The sequence below is a fragment of the Cyanistes caeruleus genome, chromosome 15, assembly GCF_971803275.1.
Source record: "Cyanistes caeruleus chromosome 15, bCyaCae1.hap1.1, whole genome shotgun sequence".
Classification (NCBI taxonomy): domain Eukaryota; kingdom Metazoa; phylum Chordata; class Aves; order Passeriformes; family Paridae; genus Cyanistes; species Cyanistes caeruleus.
Genome location: NC_141715.1, coordinates 12,071,317 through 12,085,551, shown reverse-complemented (window position 1 = coordinate 12,085,551; position 14,235 = coordinate 12,071,317). Strand labels below are relative to the sequence as shown.

The following is a 14,235-nucleotide window of genomic DNA, read 5'->3' as shown; positions in this document are numbered from 1 at the left end:
ATGTTTCAGGGCTCATATTTCAACACCTGTATCTTTTGTGTGTACATTTATCACATGTCCAAGGCAGTGACATTGACAGAGAAACTGATCCAATCTAATCCAAGCCTGAAAATAATTACTGAATTAAAGAGGGAAAAAGCCCCCAACACTGAAAGGGCACACAGATTTCAAGAACTGCAAACAGTTATGATTCAGATAATAAATCCTGATGGTAAAGAAAGAATCAACAACTGTTTCTCATGCTGGCAATATATATTTATTGTAATTTTGGAGATAGGTTACCATGTGTGTATCAGGACTTCAGACTAAAAACAAACTGGGATTATGAATGCTTAGCATAGGCCAGTTGAAATGAAATGACTGAATGTGAAGCTGACCTTTACAAGACCTTCAGTTGGTCTATTTTTGTGTGTCTCCCCCATACACTTAAAAAAAAAATTTAAATCTAAACATCCTTCCCTTCTCCTTCATTTCAGAAGAAAAATAAATGATCATCCAATTGCACCTTTTACTAGCTCTACTAATAATCTGCTAGCAATATCAGAACATTTATATTGTTGATTCAACAACTTTAAAAAGGAAGCAAAGCTTTACAATCTTCTTCCTCCACATGACCTGGCTATTGAGTCTAGCTTTAAAGACTGCCTTATATTAGACTCTTGCAGTTTTATTATGCCTCAAACCTTCACCACATACACCTTGCTGTTCCAGAAGAAGTTGCAGTGGTGTTAGGTCTGACAATCTGTGCAAAAGCCGCTGCAGTGCTACAAACTATTAAACACCTTTCCTCTCCATCTCCCACGTACTGACTAACAAACATCTTCCATTAATTTAACAAGTTGCAAATGCTGTCCCCAAAAAGGGAAGGGAAGGATGAAGGTATTTTGTGTTTTCATACAAAAAACAAATAACCACCCAGTACAAAATAAAAAAAAAAAAATCCTTCAACTCCAATCCCCCACCCAAAAAAACCCCAGGTCAAAACTAATGGTTTCCCACCATCCTCACCCTCCCCCATAAGTCACCATGAAAACAAATGCATACAACTTACTGTACAAATACAAAGCTGCAGGCATTCAATTTACAGAACATTCTGAAAATATTTCAAGCATAAAAAGTACACTTGGTAATTGCAAAAATAAAGCTTCACTTTTTTAAAAAACATTTTGATCAATGAGCTCAAGCAAAACAAACATTTAAGGATTCCTACTTCAGCTTAACTTCCTAAGAACACCACCTTCAGAAATTAAAAAAAAAACCCTCAGATTTTTGGTGATAAAGTAACTGACCATGTCTTTTAATGAAGAGAAATGGTATATACAACAATGGCACAGACCTTAAGCATCAACAATATATTTCAGCCAAAAGTAAGTCAGCAAGTGATCCGAGTCATTCTTAGCATCACACAGTACTCATTACTAAGAACCTCAATCCACCAAGAACAGATACTAAGTCAGACTGGTACAAATGGAGGGAAAAATCCATGACATCAAATAGGCTCAGTTTTTGTCACTGAACATTTTTTAGGCTAAGTTTCACTAGTGCAAGACCATTTGTTTACCCAATTAAATGAAAGCTCATAAATGTCACAATTTAAGAACACTCATACAAAACTATTTTTTCTTTTAAAAAAGTGCCACATACCATACTTTTACTAGAAAAGTTACAAACTAATGGAAGACTGTCTGTCTCCATCTCTTGTCAACAAGGAAAGGCCAAAGTGATTCTCTGATCCCAGCTCGAAATGGCGTTCTCTGACCTATCCCCAGCATCTCCAACTTGGAGCAGTCCAGCTGAGCATTCTTCGGACGAAGAGCACCCACAACTGGACTATCAGTAATCTAAAATCAGAAACAGGAGAAAAGTCCCACACCAGTAAGCAATCAGAAGTGACTGAAAAATACTTGTACATTAGAACTTTTTCTTCACAGCTTTCTATACATAGATTAACCCTCACAACTATTTTGTGGGGTTTTTTGTAGTTTGGCTTTTTTTGCTACTTACTTGTTTTATTGTTAACTTTATTTCAACACATCAGGCCATGTGAATTGTCCTAAGGGAAATTTTTCTCACTCTCTTTACTGCAACTATTTGTGTTTTTTAACATTTTATTCATATTTTCATTCTGTGATTATTGTCACAAGGTAAGGAATGCTCCAGAATGTAAATGGAACCATGTCTTGATCAATATACTCAAAGAGAAAAAGAGCTGGGCAGAAAAAATTAAGACTAAGTGTTCTCTATTGTTTTTCTTCCATCTTCCAAGTCACATTTGAGTTCCAGTGTTCACCAATTCTGAATCCTCAGAATTTATTTTGTACATAGATAAAACCTTCCTGACATTTTATATGCCCACCACATTACCAGTATGTCTTTAAGAGTAGTCTCAAGTGTCAATAAAACTGCAGGAGGTGTGTTTTAAGCAAAGCAAAAATAATTTGTAGCTCTTAAGTAAATGTATTCAGAAATAAATCTGGACATTGCACAGCTTTTACAGAGCCCTATCTTCAAGTAAATGTTCTATCAATATGTAACATAAAAGTACAGATTTGCTTCTGACTAAGGGGAACTGATCTGCAGAAATATCATTACACTACTGGGAAACTGGTGACTGACCAACTGACTAATTTTCCTAATTCAGCAGGTCAAAGCAGCTGTTGTTTTCCTGAGCTTGATACCAGCCAATCCCCTCAGCAAGAGCTGCTGTACCAGACACAGCCCATCCTGAAGAGGAAGCTCACTCATACAGCCAGCAGGAGACCTGCTACTTGCAATGATCAGGCACATCTGTCTGCCTGTATGTCCAACAACACATCACTTACTGGTCTCAAGTGGCTGCTGGGAAGGTTGAAAGCATCTGCAATTGCACAGGCCATCTCATACTTAGTCATCTGTTCATTGCCAGACCAGTGAAAGGTTCCTTTTATTGATGGGTCCTAGAGAAGAAAGAGGAAACTCAGATGAAAGGAAGCAGCCAGCAGGCCCTCAGGCTAATTCCTGTGCAAGAACTGTGCAGAATTAGCATCCAGCAAGACCCTATCTCAAAAGGCATCTTACACTACCTCAGAGGTGTTCTAGAAACATATGTACCCTTTCAGAGAACACCCAAGCAGGGACTGAGATGGGAAACTGGTGTTTAATTCTATTTGACCTGACCTCACAAACAGCTTGTGTCCTGTACTGTAGAATGAACAGGAGGGAAAGAGTTGCCCACCAACCAAGCAAGATCAAAGAGCTGGGGAGGAGGAACTCAGCTGTTCTGTGATGCTCACTTACTCAAAAACAAAGGCAAAAGGCATTACACACATTCTGAATGTTAAGCTGCAAACCCTGTACAAGTCCAGTCAAGCTGACTGCACAATGTCCACGGTCCATGTTTACAAAGTTACTGTATGAAAAAATAAAGGCGGTTGTTTACTGTTTGGTTCTGTTACCTTGCAAAGATGGTAATCTGAAGGTGCTGTGGTGAACAAATACAAGGAAGTAATTCAGGCCAGGGGCTTTGTTTTGCCACTTCAGTGTTAATACAATAAACAAGGGCATATTTGAGAATTACATTCAAACACATGGTTTTGTTTAGTTCAAACTAGCAATTTGTAAAAGGCATTATCAGAATGAATTCGGCATTTCTAATTCTCTCCTCTATACCGAAGACACAAAACAATTTTCAGAAGGTTCTAGTCCCATCCCTTGAACCACTTTTGTTTCAAAGACCACAATACCCTTATAGTCATGCAAAGATCCTGTAGTATTACAGCCAGTTCTTTCCTCCCTCCTAGCATTCCAGAAATGCAAATAATCCAGATGATGTGCAGTTCTCAGTTGTTCAGAAGCAAAGCTGAGAACTCAAACTGTTTTCACCTTGCAGAGGCTCATTTCTTGCCACTCTTACCAGCATTCTCTTCTCTGCTAGTTGTCTGCAAACAGCTGCTACATCCTTGACATTGGTAGGAAATCTCTGTTGCCAGTGGTCCATGTTGGCAGATTTATTACTGAACTGTACTTTATCAAACATTACTGTCACAGCACTTTCCTCCAGTCTTTCCACCTCTCCATACAAGACAGGAATCCTAAGTACTGCAGTTTCTAAAAGAAATAATATTTTAGATCATGGGTGGGAATAAATGCTGCAGCAAAATCTGAAAAGTGGAAGTGTTAAGAAATATGCTGATCATATTAAGCATCTACAAATCACAAATAAAATGCAAGCAGTATGTTGGCTCACAGAATAGAATTTTAATTTTTATCAAAATCAGTTTATAAACACTAAAATTTTAGACATTATTATATTATTTTTTTTTCATTTATGCTATTATTTCCAATAAGTTAATAAGCCTTAATTAATTGCATAAAGATGCCTGTTTGGATTAAAACAAAAATTAAGAAATTAAAAAAAAACAACTACTCTGTGCAGTTACTCCAGAACTTGCCACCCTCACTGAGTAAGAGCAAGGAGAAAAATTCCCACCAATCACAAGTCATCATATTCAGGCATCAATTACAAAGATTTTTCACCCATCATGCAGAAACCTCCTGTATAAAGGAGGATATTACTTAAAATAATATTAAGAAAATAATAAGGAAAAAAGATATGACCTTTGAAATAAATTAAAAGCTTGACAAACAAGGAATAGGTTCACAGAATACAACAGTAAATAATGTAAATGTTTAGTAATAAAAGAGTAAAAAATAGTAAATAATAAGATTCCAGGACAGTGATTTGAGAAATTAACAAAATGCAAAGAGAAGCATATTTCATGATGGAATATATCATACTAGTATATCTCTATCATGAAGACTCAAAAAGCCTCTGAGGAGAAATCCAAGGCTATGACAAATTACTTAAAAGTAATAGTTTTGCTGAAAGAGAAAACAAAAAAAAATTGGAACTGAAATTAGAAGCTGAAGTCACCAAAACATTGCCATTCTTAATACATTTGGAGGGAAATGCTATAGCTATTAAAGAGACAAACAGAAAAAGCTAATACAGAAATTATTCTCACAGAGAAGTAAACCACAATAAGTACTTAGACAAGAAAAACAAATAGCAAACCCAACATGACACTGATTTCCTGCTGCTTCTAGAAGCAGTTATTTGGTCATTCAGCAGGTGAGTTCTTCCTCTTTAAATACTAGTTGAAACATCTATTTTTAATTGCTTTAAAAATATTCATTCTTTGAGAAGACAACCGCTTTCCTTTCATTCTCAGCCCTCTGGGACATGGAGAGGATCAGCCTCAGGACAAACAGCTCTTAGGACCTCTTAACACTTTGTAGTTTTATAAGCATGACTATATACATATACATACATATATATACATATATATATACACATACATACATATATATACATACATACATATACACACACACACACATATATATATATGCATGCATCCTGTTTTAACCAAGGTAAAGTATCTTTTTAAAAAAATGTAAAACCCACTTACTGGAGATTTCTGCATTTTACAACAGAAATGGACAGGGCAGTTAACACAGCTACAGATTTGACCAATGGAATTCTACCTACACCATATCAGCAAATTATTGGTTGGAACTGCAGTACATGGAAAATACATGTATTTGTATGAATCAAGAGAAGTCATATTTTCTAACTCTACTCAGCACCACCTCAATGCTCCTCCTGCTAATAACATCACTGCTGCCTGACAGATCCTGCTCCAAAAGTTTACAAAACCAAACTGCAGTGTTGAGCTGGGGGAAGGGTCTAGCAAGATAGCCACACATACTTGGATTTGGTAAAGTCTTATCTGCATTAGCAATCTAGAAGAGGGAGCAAACAGCATCACAGTCAAATCCAGAGATGGTATTTAATCTAGAGGTGGAGGGAATAACTTGTCATTTAAATTTGTTTTTACTTAAACAAGACTTTTCTTATCAAAGTAATTTTTAACAAAGTTTCTTTCTTACTACTAATGCCACATCCATCATACACAGCATATTTACTTACTAGAAGACCATCACATTAATTTAACAATAGGTTGTTAAACTGGTTCTCTGGTTGGGAAGCACAAAACCAGAGTGTGAGTATCATACTGACATATCAGAAGCCTCTTCTGCATGTGTACTGAGATTATTTTCTTCAGATTTTTTGATTAAAAAAACAAGTGCTTCTTTCCTTATAATCTGTGAATGGACACTAAAAGTGTACTAACTAGAAACAGCCAAATCTCTCTTTATACAAGAAACAAATCTTAAATTAAAGGGAACATGCTCTTTTCCTTTAAATAGAAGTTTAAAAATTATGTTTGTGTATTTTGTATACCAAATTTTCATTAAGAAAAGACATAAACAAATTTTAAAAATCTTGTTGTTTAAAACAATAAATATGTTATTAACCCTTCAGAAAGTATTACAAGAAGGAATCTGATGTGTGAAGGTGAGTAAAACCAACATGAGTGGCCTGTTGGCATATGTAATAGAGCAGAACCCAAAGAGAAACAAGGCTCCTTGTTGATTTGAGCTGTATTATTACTGAATCACGTCTGGTTTTCCCTTTAAGTAAACATACATTGACAACACTTGCAATGCATCCCCATAAATAACTGCAGCTATGTGTTGAATTATGTATTTTATCTTTCTTTAGGAACTGCAGATTCACAACAGACAAAGGCTCTTAAATATCCATCAGAGAGAGACAATTAACATGAATAAAGACTGGAACAGGTAAGAAATAAAAGCTTTAGTCAAGATATAAGCAAGAGGGATTGCTCATGAGCAAGGAGACCAACTCCTAATCACATTCTTCTCTGAAACTTGTTTCCATGGTTTTGCAACTTCATCACTGGCTTAAGAGTCTACTAAGCTAATATATAAGTGAGTAAAAATAGAGAGCCTATATTAAAAATAGTTGAGTGTCTTACCTTCATTGTTTTCCAGAACTGCCTTTTCACCCTCCAGTTTGGTTTTACCATATAAATTCAAGGGATTTGGTACATCAGTCTCTTTATATGGAGGGCTTGTTCCATCAAATACATAGTCTGTACTAATGTAGATCAGAAATGCTCCAACTCCAGCTATGAAGAAAATTTTTATAGATAATCTATATTAATTCATACCTTCTTTGAAATCCCAATAGACCCTTAAATCCTCCCAATGATCTCATCTTTCATGCACATTCATTCCTGCTGTTTTGTCTGTTCCCTGATCCTTCAGAGTTGTGCACACCACACTTATGGAAAACAGGTTGACAGCACACTGCTGGCAGAAGTGACATTCACACTTGTACCATTTCTATTGATGCTCCTGTATAAATAGATGCAGGATTTTAATAAGACACCAAATCCATGAGATGGTCTCCTTACCTGCCTCTTTTGCTAAGTTTGCTGAAGCAGCAACATTGAGCTGAGAAGCAGCATCTGGTTGACTTTCTACAACATCTGGCCTTCTCTCAGCAGCACAGTGCACTATAACATGAGGCTGGAAATTAAAGACTAATTTTAAACAACCAACATATCAAGAGATGGCAGTTGCACCCTAACTCTAGTGATGACACCCCTCAGGCAAATAAAATACATCTCTCACACACACAAGGGTACTAAAAATTTTAGGTATAATATTTACACATGGCTTACTTGATGTATGCAGATTATTAAGATAATATTTACTCTTCTACAGAATAGCACTCTGCATAATGTATTTCAGGTTTTATATATTCCTCTTGGCACTTAGACTGAAAAACCAGTGAACACTGCCCACTACACAGAATTACTGCTGTTGTATTCAAATATTCCTCCACTTCTCTAGAACTGCATGTTGACACATTATTGTGTCAATAAACATATCTTCTCCTTTCCAGTGTGCTGGCACTTACAGCTGTGCTTGGAGCCTGCCTGTGGTGAGCACAGCAAAGAGCAGAGCTATCTATACCTACAGAGCAAACCTCTGCTCTGGGTGGGGCAGAACACGCAGCTTCACCTTGTCAGAGCTCTGCCAAAGCACCAGCCCCACTCACGCCCCAGAACTCAGCAGCACTATCAGCTGACTACTGGACACATAAAGTACCCCTCCCATCCACTTTATACTCCAGAAACTTACTTGAAAATCATGGATAATGTCATGAACTGCAATAGAGTCCAGAAGATTAATCTGTTCAAATCTGGGCTGAGCTCTCCTGTATCCACAACCAACTGCGTTCCAATTATTTTCATTGAATTCTTTAAATACAGCTCTGCCAAGAAGTCCCGTAGCACCAGTGATCAAAACTCGCCTACTGGGAACGTCAACATCTTCCTAGGGAAATGACAACAGGAAAAGTTTTGTTTCTACTGTAGTTTTTACTATTTTTTCTTTAAAAGTATGCAAGACTACAGTCAGAGTACTAAAAAAGCTTCTCCTGACTCTTTTGGAGTGTCTCATGGAACACCAACATCTGGGAGGACAATACTGAAGCAGTCATCTACTTAAACATATGTTCAAAGGTAATAAAAACAAAACTTCAGTGAGCAACTCATTTACTTATACAACAAAACACTAGTAAAGACAGATTTTTAAGTTCATTCAAAAGCTGATAACTTTGTGCAATCTAAAAGGAGGGAATTTACTTCTTTAGAAAATGGACCTAAAAGATGTAACATTTAGGGTCCAAATCCTACAACAAATAATTCTGGATAGACTGTGCCTGTTAAAAGCTGCAGCAATACAATACAAGTTACTGTAGTAATTAAAATATTTTATATTATTATTAAATAGAAGAGTAATTAATTGTTATTCAACACAATAGTCTATTAATAAGTAAAACCAAGATACGGATCTCTTGTCAGTTTTACAAAATGCATCTGGAAATGATTTGACAATTTCAGTTCTCAATCTATTCAATAGACTAAAGCTGTACTTTAGCTCCTGCACATTTTGGTACTTGGGACAGCTTGTGAACATTAGCACACACAAACTTCATCCAACCTCTCACGAGAACATCAAGTTTTTAAGACACCAAACACAAGATCCACGTTTGTCTCTGAAATCTTTATTTTCCTTTGATGTTTTCCTTCTGCCATGAATAACCCCAAAATCTGCTTGCTAAAAACAAAAATGAAAGCATATCATTACCATGCCTGTGCAGAAAAAACTTTGAGTGTGCAGAATCCACAAATCTTGGATTTCCTGACCACTTTACACACAAGGACAATTTGTGACAAATTACTATAATTCCTGTAGAATTATAATATCATAGAATGTTTTCTGCTATGCAATCTCAATAGACCAGTAATTTCTAAGCACTGTACCAGAGCACCACAGGAAGCCACTTCCAAATTACTGTCTTTCACCCATGAAGTCAGAAAGCTTTTGTTCCATAAGGGTATATGCAGAGCAGCATGATGGAAAAAGCCTACATCAAAACAACTGTTTGAAGTTCCCAGCACAGGGCATGTATTTTTCTCAACTCTAAATCTCCAGATGAAGGCTGACTTATTCCCATTAGTAGTGGATGATAATTAATACTTTATATCTGGACAGTTGTCTGAAAATGACAGATTACAGCAAGTGATGTTCAAAAAGTTACTTAAATTTTACCTGAGAACACAAGCTCGTTTACCATCTGTAAAGCATGAGCAAGACCATGCAACTGCTATTTTATTCTGTACTCCTCTTAGCAAAGTCTGCACAGAGTGTCACAGGACCTATGATCAGGGCTTCCACAGCTAGAGGTGCCTGCTAATAAATATCCAACAATTGCTGCAAAACAGAGTCAAAAGGTTCTCTAAAATCACAACTGAATATCTTCAGTAAGTAGGAAATGACCAACACAAAAACAAGTGTCATTTGCAAATTTGATGTTTTAAAGCCTCATTCATCTAAGTTTGTTTATTTTACATATTATAAAGACGATGTTAGATCAGCAGCACAGCTTGAACTGGACACAAACACAGCTTTCACCAAGCACATCTTGCATACTACTGCTGTTGTCTGCAAGACTAATTGATTCCTGCCTCTTGTTTCTGAAAGAGAAAGACAAATGACAGATGTTTCTCAAAAATCCTACACCAACTAATTACCAGTTTGAACCTCTTCTTGACAGAAATTTGAACACTACTGTGACAAACAACCTGAACAGATGAACTCTTTTCCCTATGCTGCTTTGCTCCTTCACATGACATGACCTAGCTGCAGCAGCATTTCTATAGTCTACTAACACTACTGAAACATACAGTTTTGAGGTTTATAATGCAGCTACCCATTTATTGTCATCTGATGTTCATATTAACCAAGAATAGCAAAAAGGCACTGTGTTTAGAAGTCTCATGCACATAAACAAGTTACATCATTATCAGATTAAAAAATAGCATTTATGAGGCGCCAGATCACTTTGTAGACATTACTAAACTATAAAATAACAGTATAATTTATAAAAAGAACAAAACATGATGCATTTCAAGTTGAAAACCAGAAACAAGTGCTTTTAAAGTTTTTTATAAAGCTTTTCAAGTTCTGTATTTTTCTTTAGAAAATTATGATGAATTCAAACCACCAGTTTAAGGAATGGCCACTAAAACCCAGAAGCTACTGGTGTAACAGATTTACAAAACAACACAATGAGATCCAAGTTACTACAGGGAAAGAAACGTGAGACTGAGCTCTCTCTGCTCTGACATTCCCTGCAGCCACAGAAAACAAAAGGCAAAGCCTCTGGCTTTCCAAAGGCTCAGAACGACAGGTGAATCTACAGTCGCGTTACCTGGACTTGTTCTGTCTTTCCCTACACGCCCAACCTCACTGTCGCGGCAACTCACGTACACCTGTGGGGCACCACCGCCCCCGCCCGGGACAGCAGCAGGGACGCGGCTGCCAGAGGAATCCTGTGTGCAGTTCCCGCACACAGCCGCTACCGCCGAGCCCTCCCCTGGGCCACGGGCTCACCGAGAGCGCCGCCGCGGGCTGCCGAGCACCGCGGGCTGCCGAGCACAGCGTCCCCGTGAGGACACAGAACAACCCAACTCGCGGAGCCCGCGGGCGCTCCCAGCTGCAGTTCTCAGGTAGCTGCGGCCCCTCAAGGCGCAGCCCCAGCGGCCGCGGCCCCGCGGCGAACGCGTCAGCGCTCCGGGCCTGCCCGCCCGGCCCCGCGCTGCACAGCGGCACAGCCGCCTCGCGGCGGGCTGCCGGCCCCGCCGCCCTCACCTCCACGAGCTCGCAGCGTCCCGGCGCGAAGCGGATCCTGAGCTCCTTCTCCCTGCCGACCATGGCGGGCCCCGGCGCTGCTCGAGGGAGGCTCCGCGCCCGTGCTGAGCGCCGCGCGGCAGGGGGCGCCCTCGCAGCGCCACGGGCCCGACGCACGCGCCTCCCGCCGCCGCGCACTCATTGGCCGGGGCGCGCCGAGGGGGCGGGGCCAGGACGGGTATTAAAGGGACAGGGAGGGCCGCACGTGCGGGCCGGCAGCGGGCCGGGGGGAGCGCGGGAGCTGTCAGCGCCCACAGGCAGCCCCGCCCCGCGGCACAGCGCCTCACACAGCGCCTCACACAGCGCCTCAGAGCGACCGCGCCTCGCAGCGCCTCACACAGCGCCTCAGAGCGACCGCGCCTCGCAGCGTCTCCCACAGCGCCTCACACAGCGCCTCAGAGCGACCGCGCCTCGCAGCGTCTCCCACAGCGCCTCACACAGCGCCTCAGAGCGACCGCGCCTCGCAGCGTCTCCCACAGCGCCTCAGAGCGACCGCGCCTCGCAGCGTCCCCCACAGCGCCTCACAGCAGCAGCGCCCGCGGCTGGCAAAAGCGGCTGCTGTGGCCCCGTAACGCTCCCGGCCTCAGCGCGGAGAAGGGAAGCAGAGGGGCCCTGTGCTCCCGGGGCACCGCGAGCGCTGGGGCTGCCGTACCTGCAGGGCTGGCTCCGCTTTTCATGGTCATGGTGTTTTAAATAGTAATAAAAGTTACTGCAGTAAGTACGTGTGGCGCTGCGTTTTAATATTTGACCACATATCGCCTATTGAAACTGTGAACTTTTCTATTGTGATTTCTCATTTGTAAAAAACAAAGTAGAAGTTCAGAATTAGACCAAAATATCATACTATCCTGCATATAGCTCTGTCATGTATTCACTATAAATCACTTTATTCCTCCTTTTAGAATGGAGAAAAATAAGCATTTTCAATTTGCCTTTATCCAGAGTTCGATGTAAAAGCAACTGGTAAATCCCACAAAGGAAGGGTTGTTTTTGAGAGCACAATTACTGCTTACAGTACTCATCCTACATGTGGGATTACATGCTTACAAGGTGACAGATTTTATTTCTTTTTTAATAGAAGTTTTGAAGGTAACAGGATACGGTATACAAAGTGTTACTGTACCATTTCTGACTCACAAAGGCAGAGACTGTGCCTAGCATTGTTTTAGCAAAAGAACTGAAGTTAAGTAGATGCATAAAAACTACTGGCTAAAACTCCCTGTAGCTACTTCACATTTGTATCTATGCCAATGAATTTATTTCAAATTGATTTGATTAAAATAGTTTTAATTAGTAGTACTCAAGGAAGAACACCAGAAAAGCCTACCAAAATTTAATAGAACCATACTAAAATTTTATAGAATATTGTAAATTGCCTTTATTTTTGACAAACAACTAACATTTAAAGGATAAAAAAGTGCATACACATAAAAAAACTGAAGTACTTCATCCAGTTTCTGCCTTCATGGAATGAGACTGAAAAGATGCCCTTTTTTCCTGTGTAACAAGTTATTGACATTTAATTCCTTTCCATTAACTTTAGAATTCTATTCAAAATATCAGTAATTTATAGCTTGAAATCAAGAAGAAGAATCTACAAAGAAATACCAGACTGTTTAGCAGCATGGAGGTAAGACCTGATGTCACATCATTTTCTCCCAACACAGCCTGGAAGAGCTCCCCTGTCCATTTTAACAAAAATACCCTGAAGGGGAAATAAAAATTTTGTCTTTCAGGCTCAGAGCAAGAGGAAAATAGCAAAAGCATAACACTGAAATCTCAAGCTACAATCATAAATGAGCCTGTAAAATGTCTTACCATCTTTGTCACCAGAATAAGTTAAATTATACCTGGTTTTTGTATCTTCATTATATAATATAATCTAATTTTTTTCCTCAAATATTTACCTCAAGTCAGAGCTCATGTTCTATAATAATAGTGTTCTACCTACACTTTTAATTTCTTTATTATTGTAACATCCACTTTATGAAACACTATGATTTTACAATAAAAATTATATTGCTGTCTAGATCACAGTCACTTAAGCATTATGCATCCCTGGGTGACTAAATGGACCACTCATTAAATTAACATTTCAGACTGTAATTCGGAGAGACTAAAGCATAATTAAGTCTCCCTCTCTCCTCCCCATTTGCTTTTCCCTTGATTTTGTAACCAAAGTGTGGTAGCAACCTGTTAATGCAAATACCCAGAGCCTTACCTGCTCCATTTCCAGCAGCATTTCAGGCACTGCCAAACCACAGAGGGAATTACCAGCCTAGGAAATCATTGCAGTTCAACTGTGCACTTGTCCCTTTGTCTGCTGTGCTTGCAGAGAACACATGGACTGAGAGCAGCACTGGCTCTGCTGACCTTTGAAACCAAAACAAATCCAAGCCCTATATCACATGTGGCTCTAAATCCTGTAAAGCTTTTGGTCTGGTCTCAGTGGTACCATTTAAGCAGCTCAGTATGAGCTTAAATTTTTACCCCATAACAGCCAGCATGAGCAAGCACAGCCATTGTGTGCATGAGACCCATTCAAAGCACTGGCACTGAGTCTTACACAGTTTGTCTTTTATAGCAAACCGTAGGAGGGCTCTAATTAGGTGTGGCAGGTTGAGAATTCTAAGAGCTCTTCAGGTTATATTTCAACTAAGCACAGACCAGTTCTTGCTACAATAAAGCAAGATGAATGATCAGAGCAGTAACTTTTGTGTTAAATCATGTATTTTTCAATTAAAAAAAAAATAATCTTCCACAACATGAAAGTAATGGATTCCTGAAGTGAATACTAATGTCAGTTGAGCTACAAATGTCAAGGTTTCAGTTTTTAATACTTCATTTCATAGTGCATGAAAGCAAAAAAAGCTTCCTAGACTGAAGCTGACAAAAAGCCCTCAATTTCCCCTTGACTTCCACCCTTTGCCTTTCTCCCCACTCTGCTCTACATGATTTATCAATGTTTCAAAGTTCAAGGACCACCCTTGCTGTAAGTCTAGAAGAATTATTTGCTGGAGTTTCTCTTTTCTTCCTGGCAGCTGCATCAAACAAGGATGT

General features: G+C 39.5%; 1 protein-coding gene and 1 long non-coding RNA gene across 4 annotated transcripts; both read right to left on the bottom strand.

The window, feature by feature from the left end:
• Positions 1-233: 233 nt before the first annotated feature.
• MAT2B (methionine adenosyltransferase 2 non-catalytic beta subunit) lies at positions 234-13,729 on the bottom strand. Of its 3 annotated transcripts, XM_086851644.1 has the most exons (8): positions 11,674-11,731; positions 11,137-11,585; positions 8,059-8,253; positions 7,326-7,440; positions 6,885-7,037; positions 3,893-4,086; positions 2,823-2,936; positions 234-1,841 (listed from the first exon to the last, which is right to left on the bottom strand). In XM_086851644.1, the coding sequence occupies exons 2-8, from the start codon at positions 11,197-11,199 to the stop codon at positions 1,671-1,673; spliced, it is 1,005 nt and encodes a 334-aa protein (XP_086707770.1). In that variant the 5' UTR covers positions 11,200-11,585; positions 11,674-11,731; the 3' UTR covers positions 234-1,670. The 3 variants fall into 3 exon arrangements, with proteins under 3 accessions (XP_086707770.1, XP_023792042.1, XP_086707769.1); XM_023936274.2 differs by lacking the exons at positions 11,137-11,585; positions 11,674-11,731 and adding an exon at positions 13,397-13,729; XM_086851643.1 differs by having other exon boundaries at positions 11,137-11,763.
• Positions 9,796-10,766, bottom strand: LOC147650385 (uncharacterized). Its single transcript, XR_015276692.1, has 2 exons — positions 10,697-10,766; positions 9,796-9,959 (listed from the first exon to the last, which is right to left on the bottom strand). It is a non-coding gene; the product is annotated as an uncharacterized LOC147650385 (long non-coding RNA).
• Positions 13,730-14,235: the final 506 nt, after the last annotated feature.

What these genes read in the sequence shown, in the direction of transcription:
- MAT2B (XM_086851643.1), bottom strand. Translation starts at nt 11,199, where the DNA reads ATGGTCGGCAGGGAGAAGGAGCTCAGGATCCGCTTCGCGCCGGGACGC. An exon ending in AGTTCTGGAAAACAATGAAG is followed by an intron (nt 4,087 to 6,884) that starts GTAAGACACTCA and finishes TATTTCTTTTAG; the next exon opens with AAACTGCAGTACTTAGGATT. An exon ending in TAGCAGAGAAGAGAATGCTG is followed by an intron (nt 2,937 to 3,892) that starts GTAAGAGTGGCA and finishes TTTCTTCTCTAG; the next exon opens with GACCCATCAATAAAAGGAAC.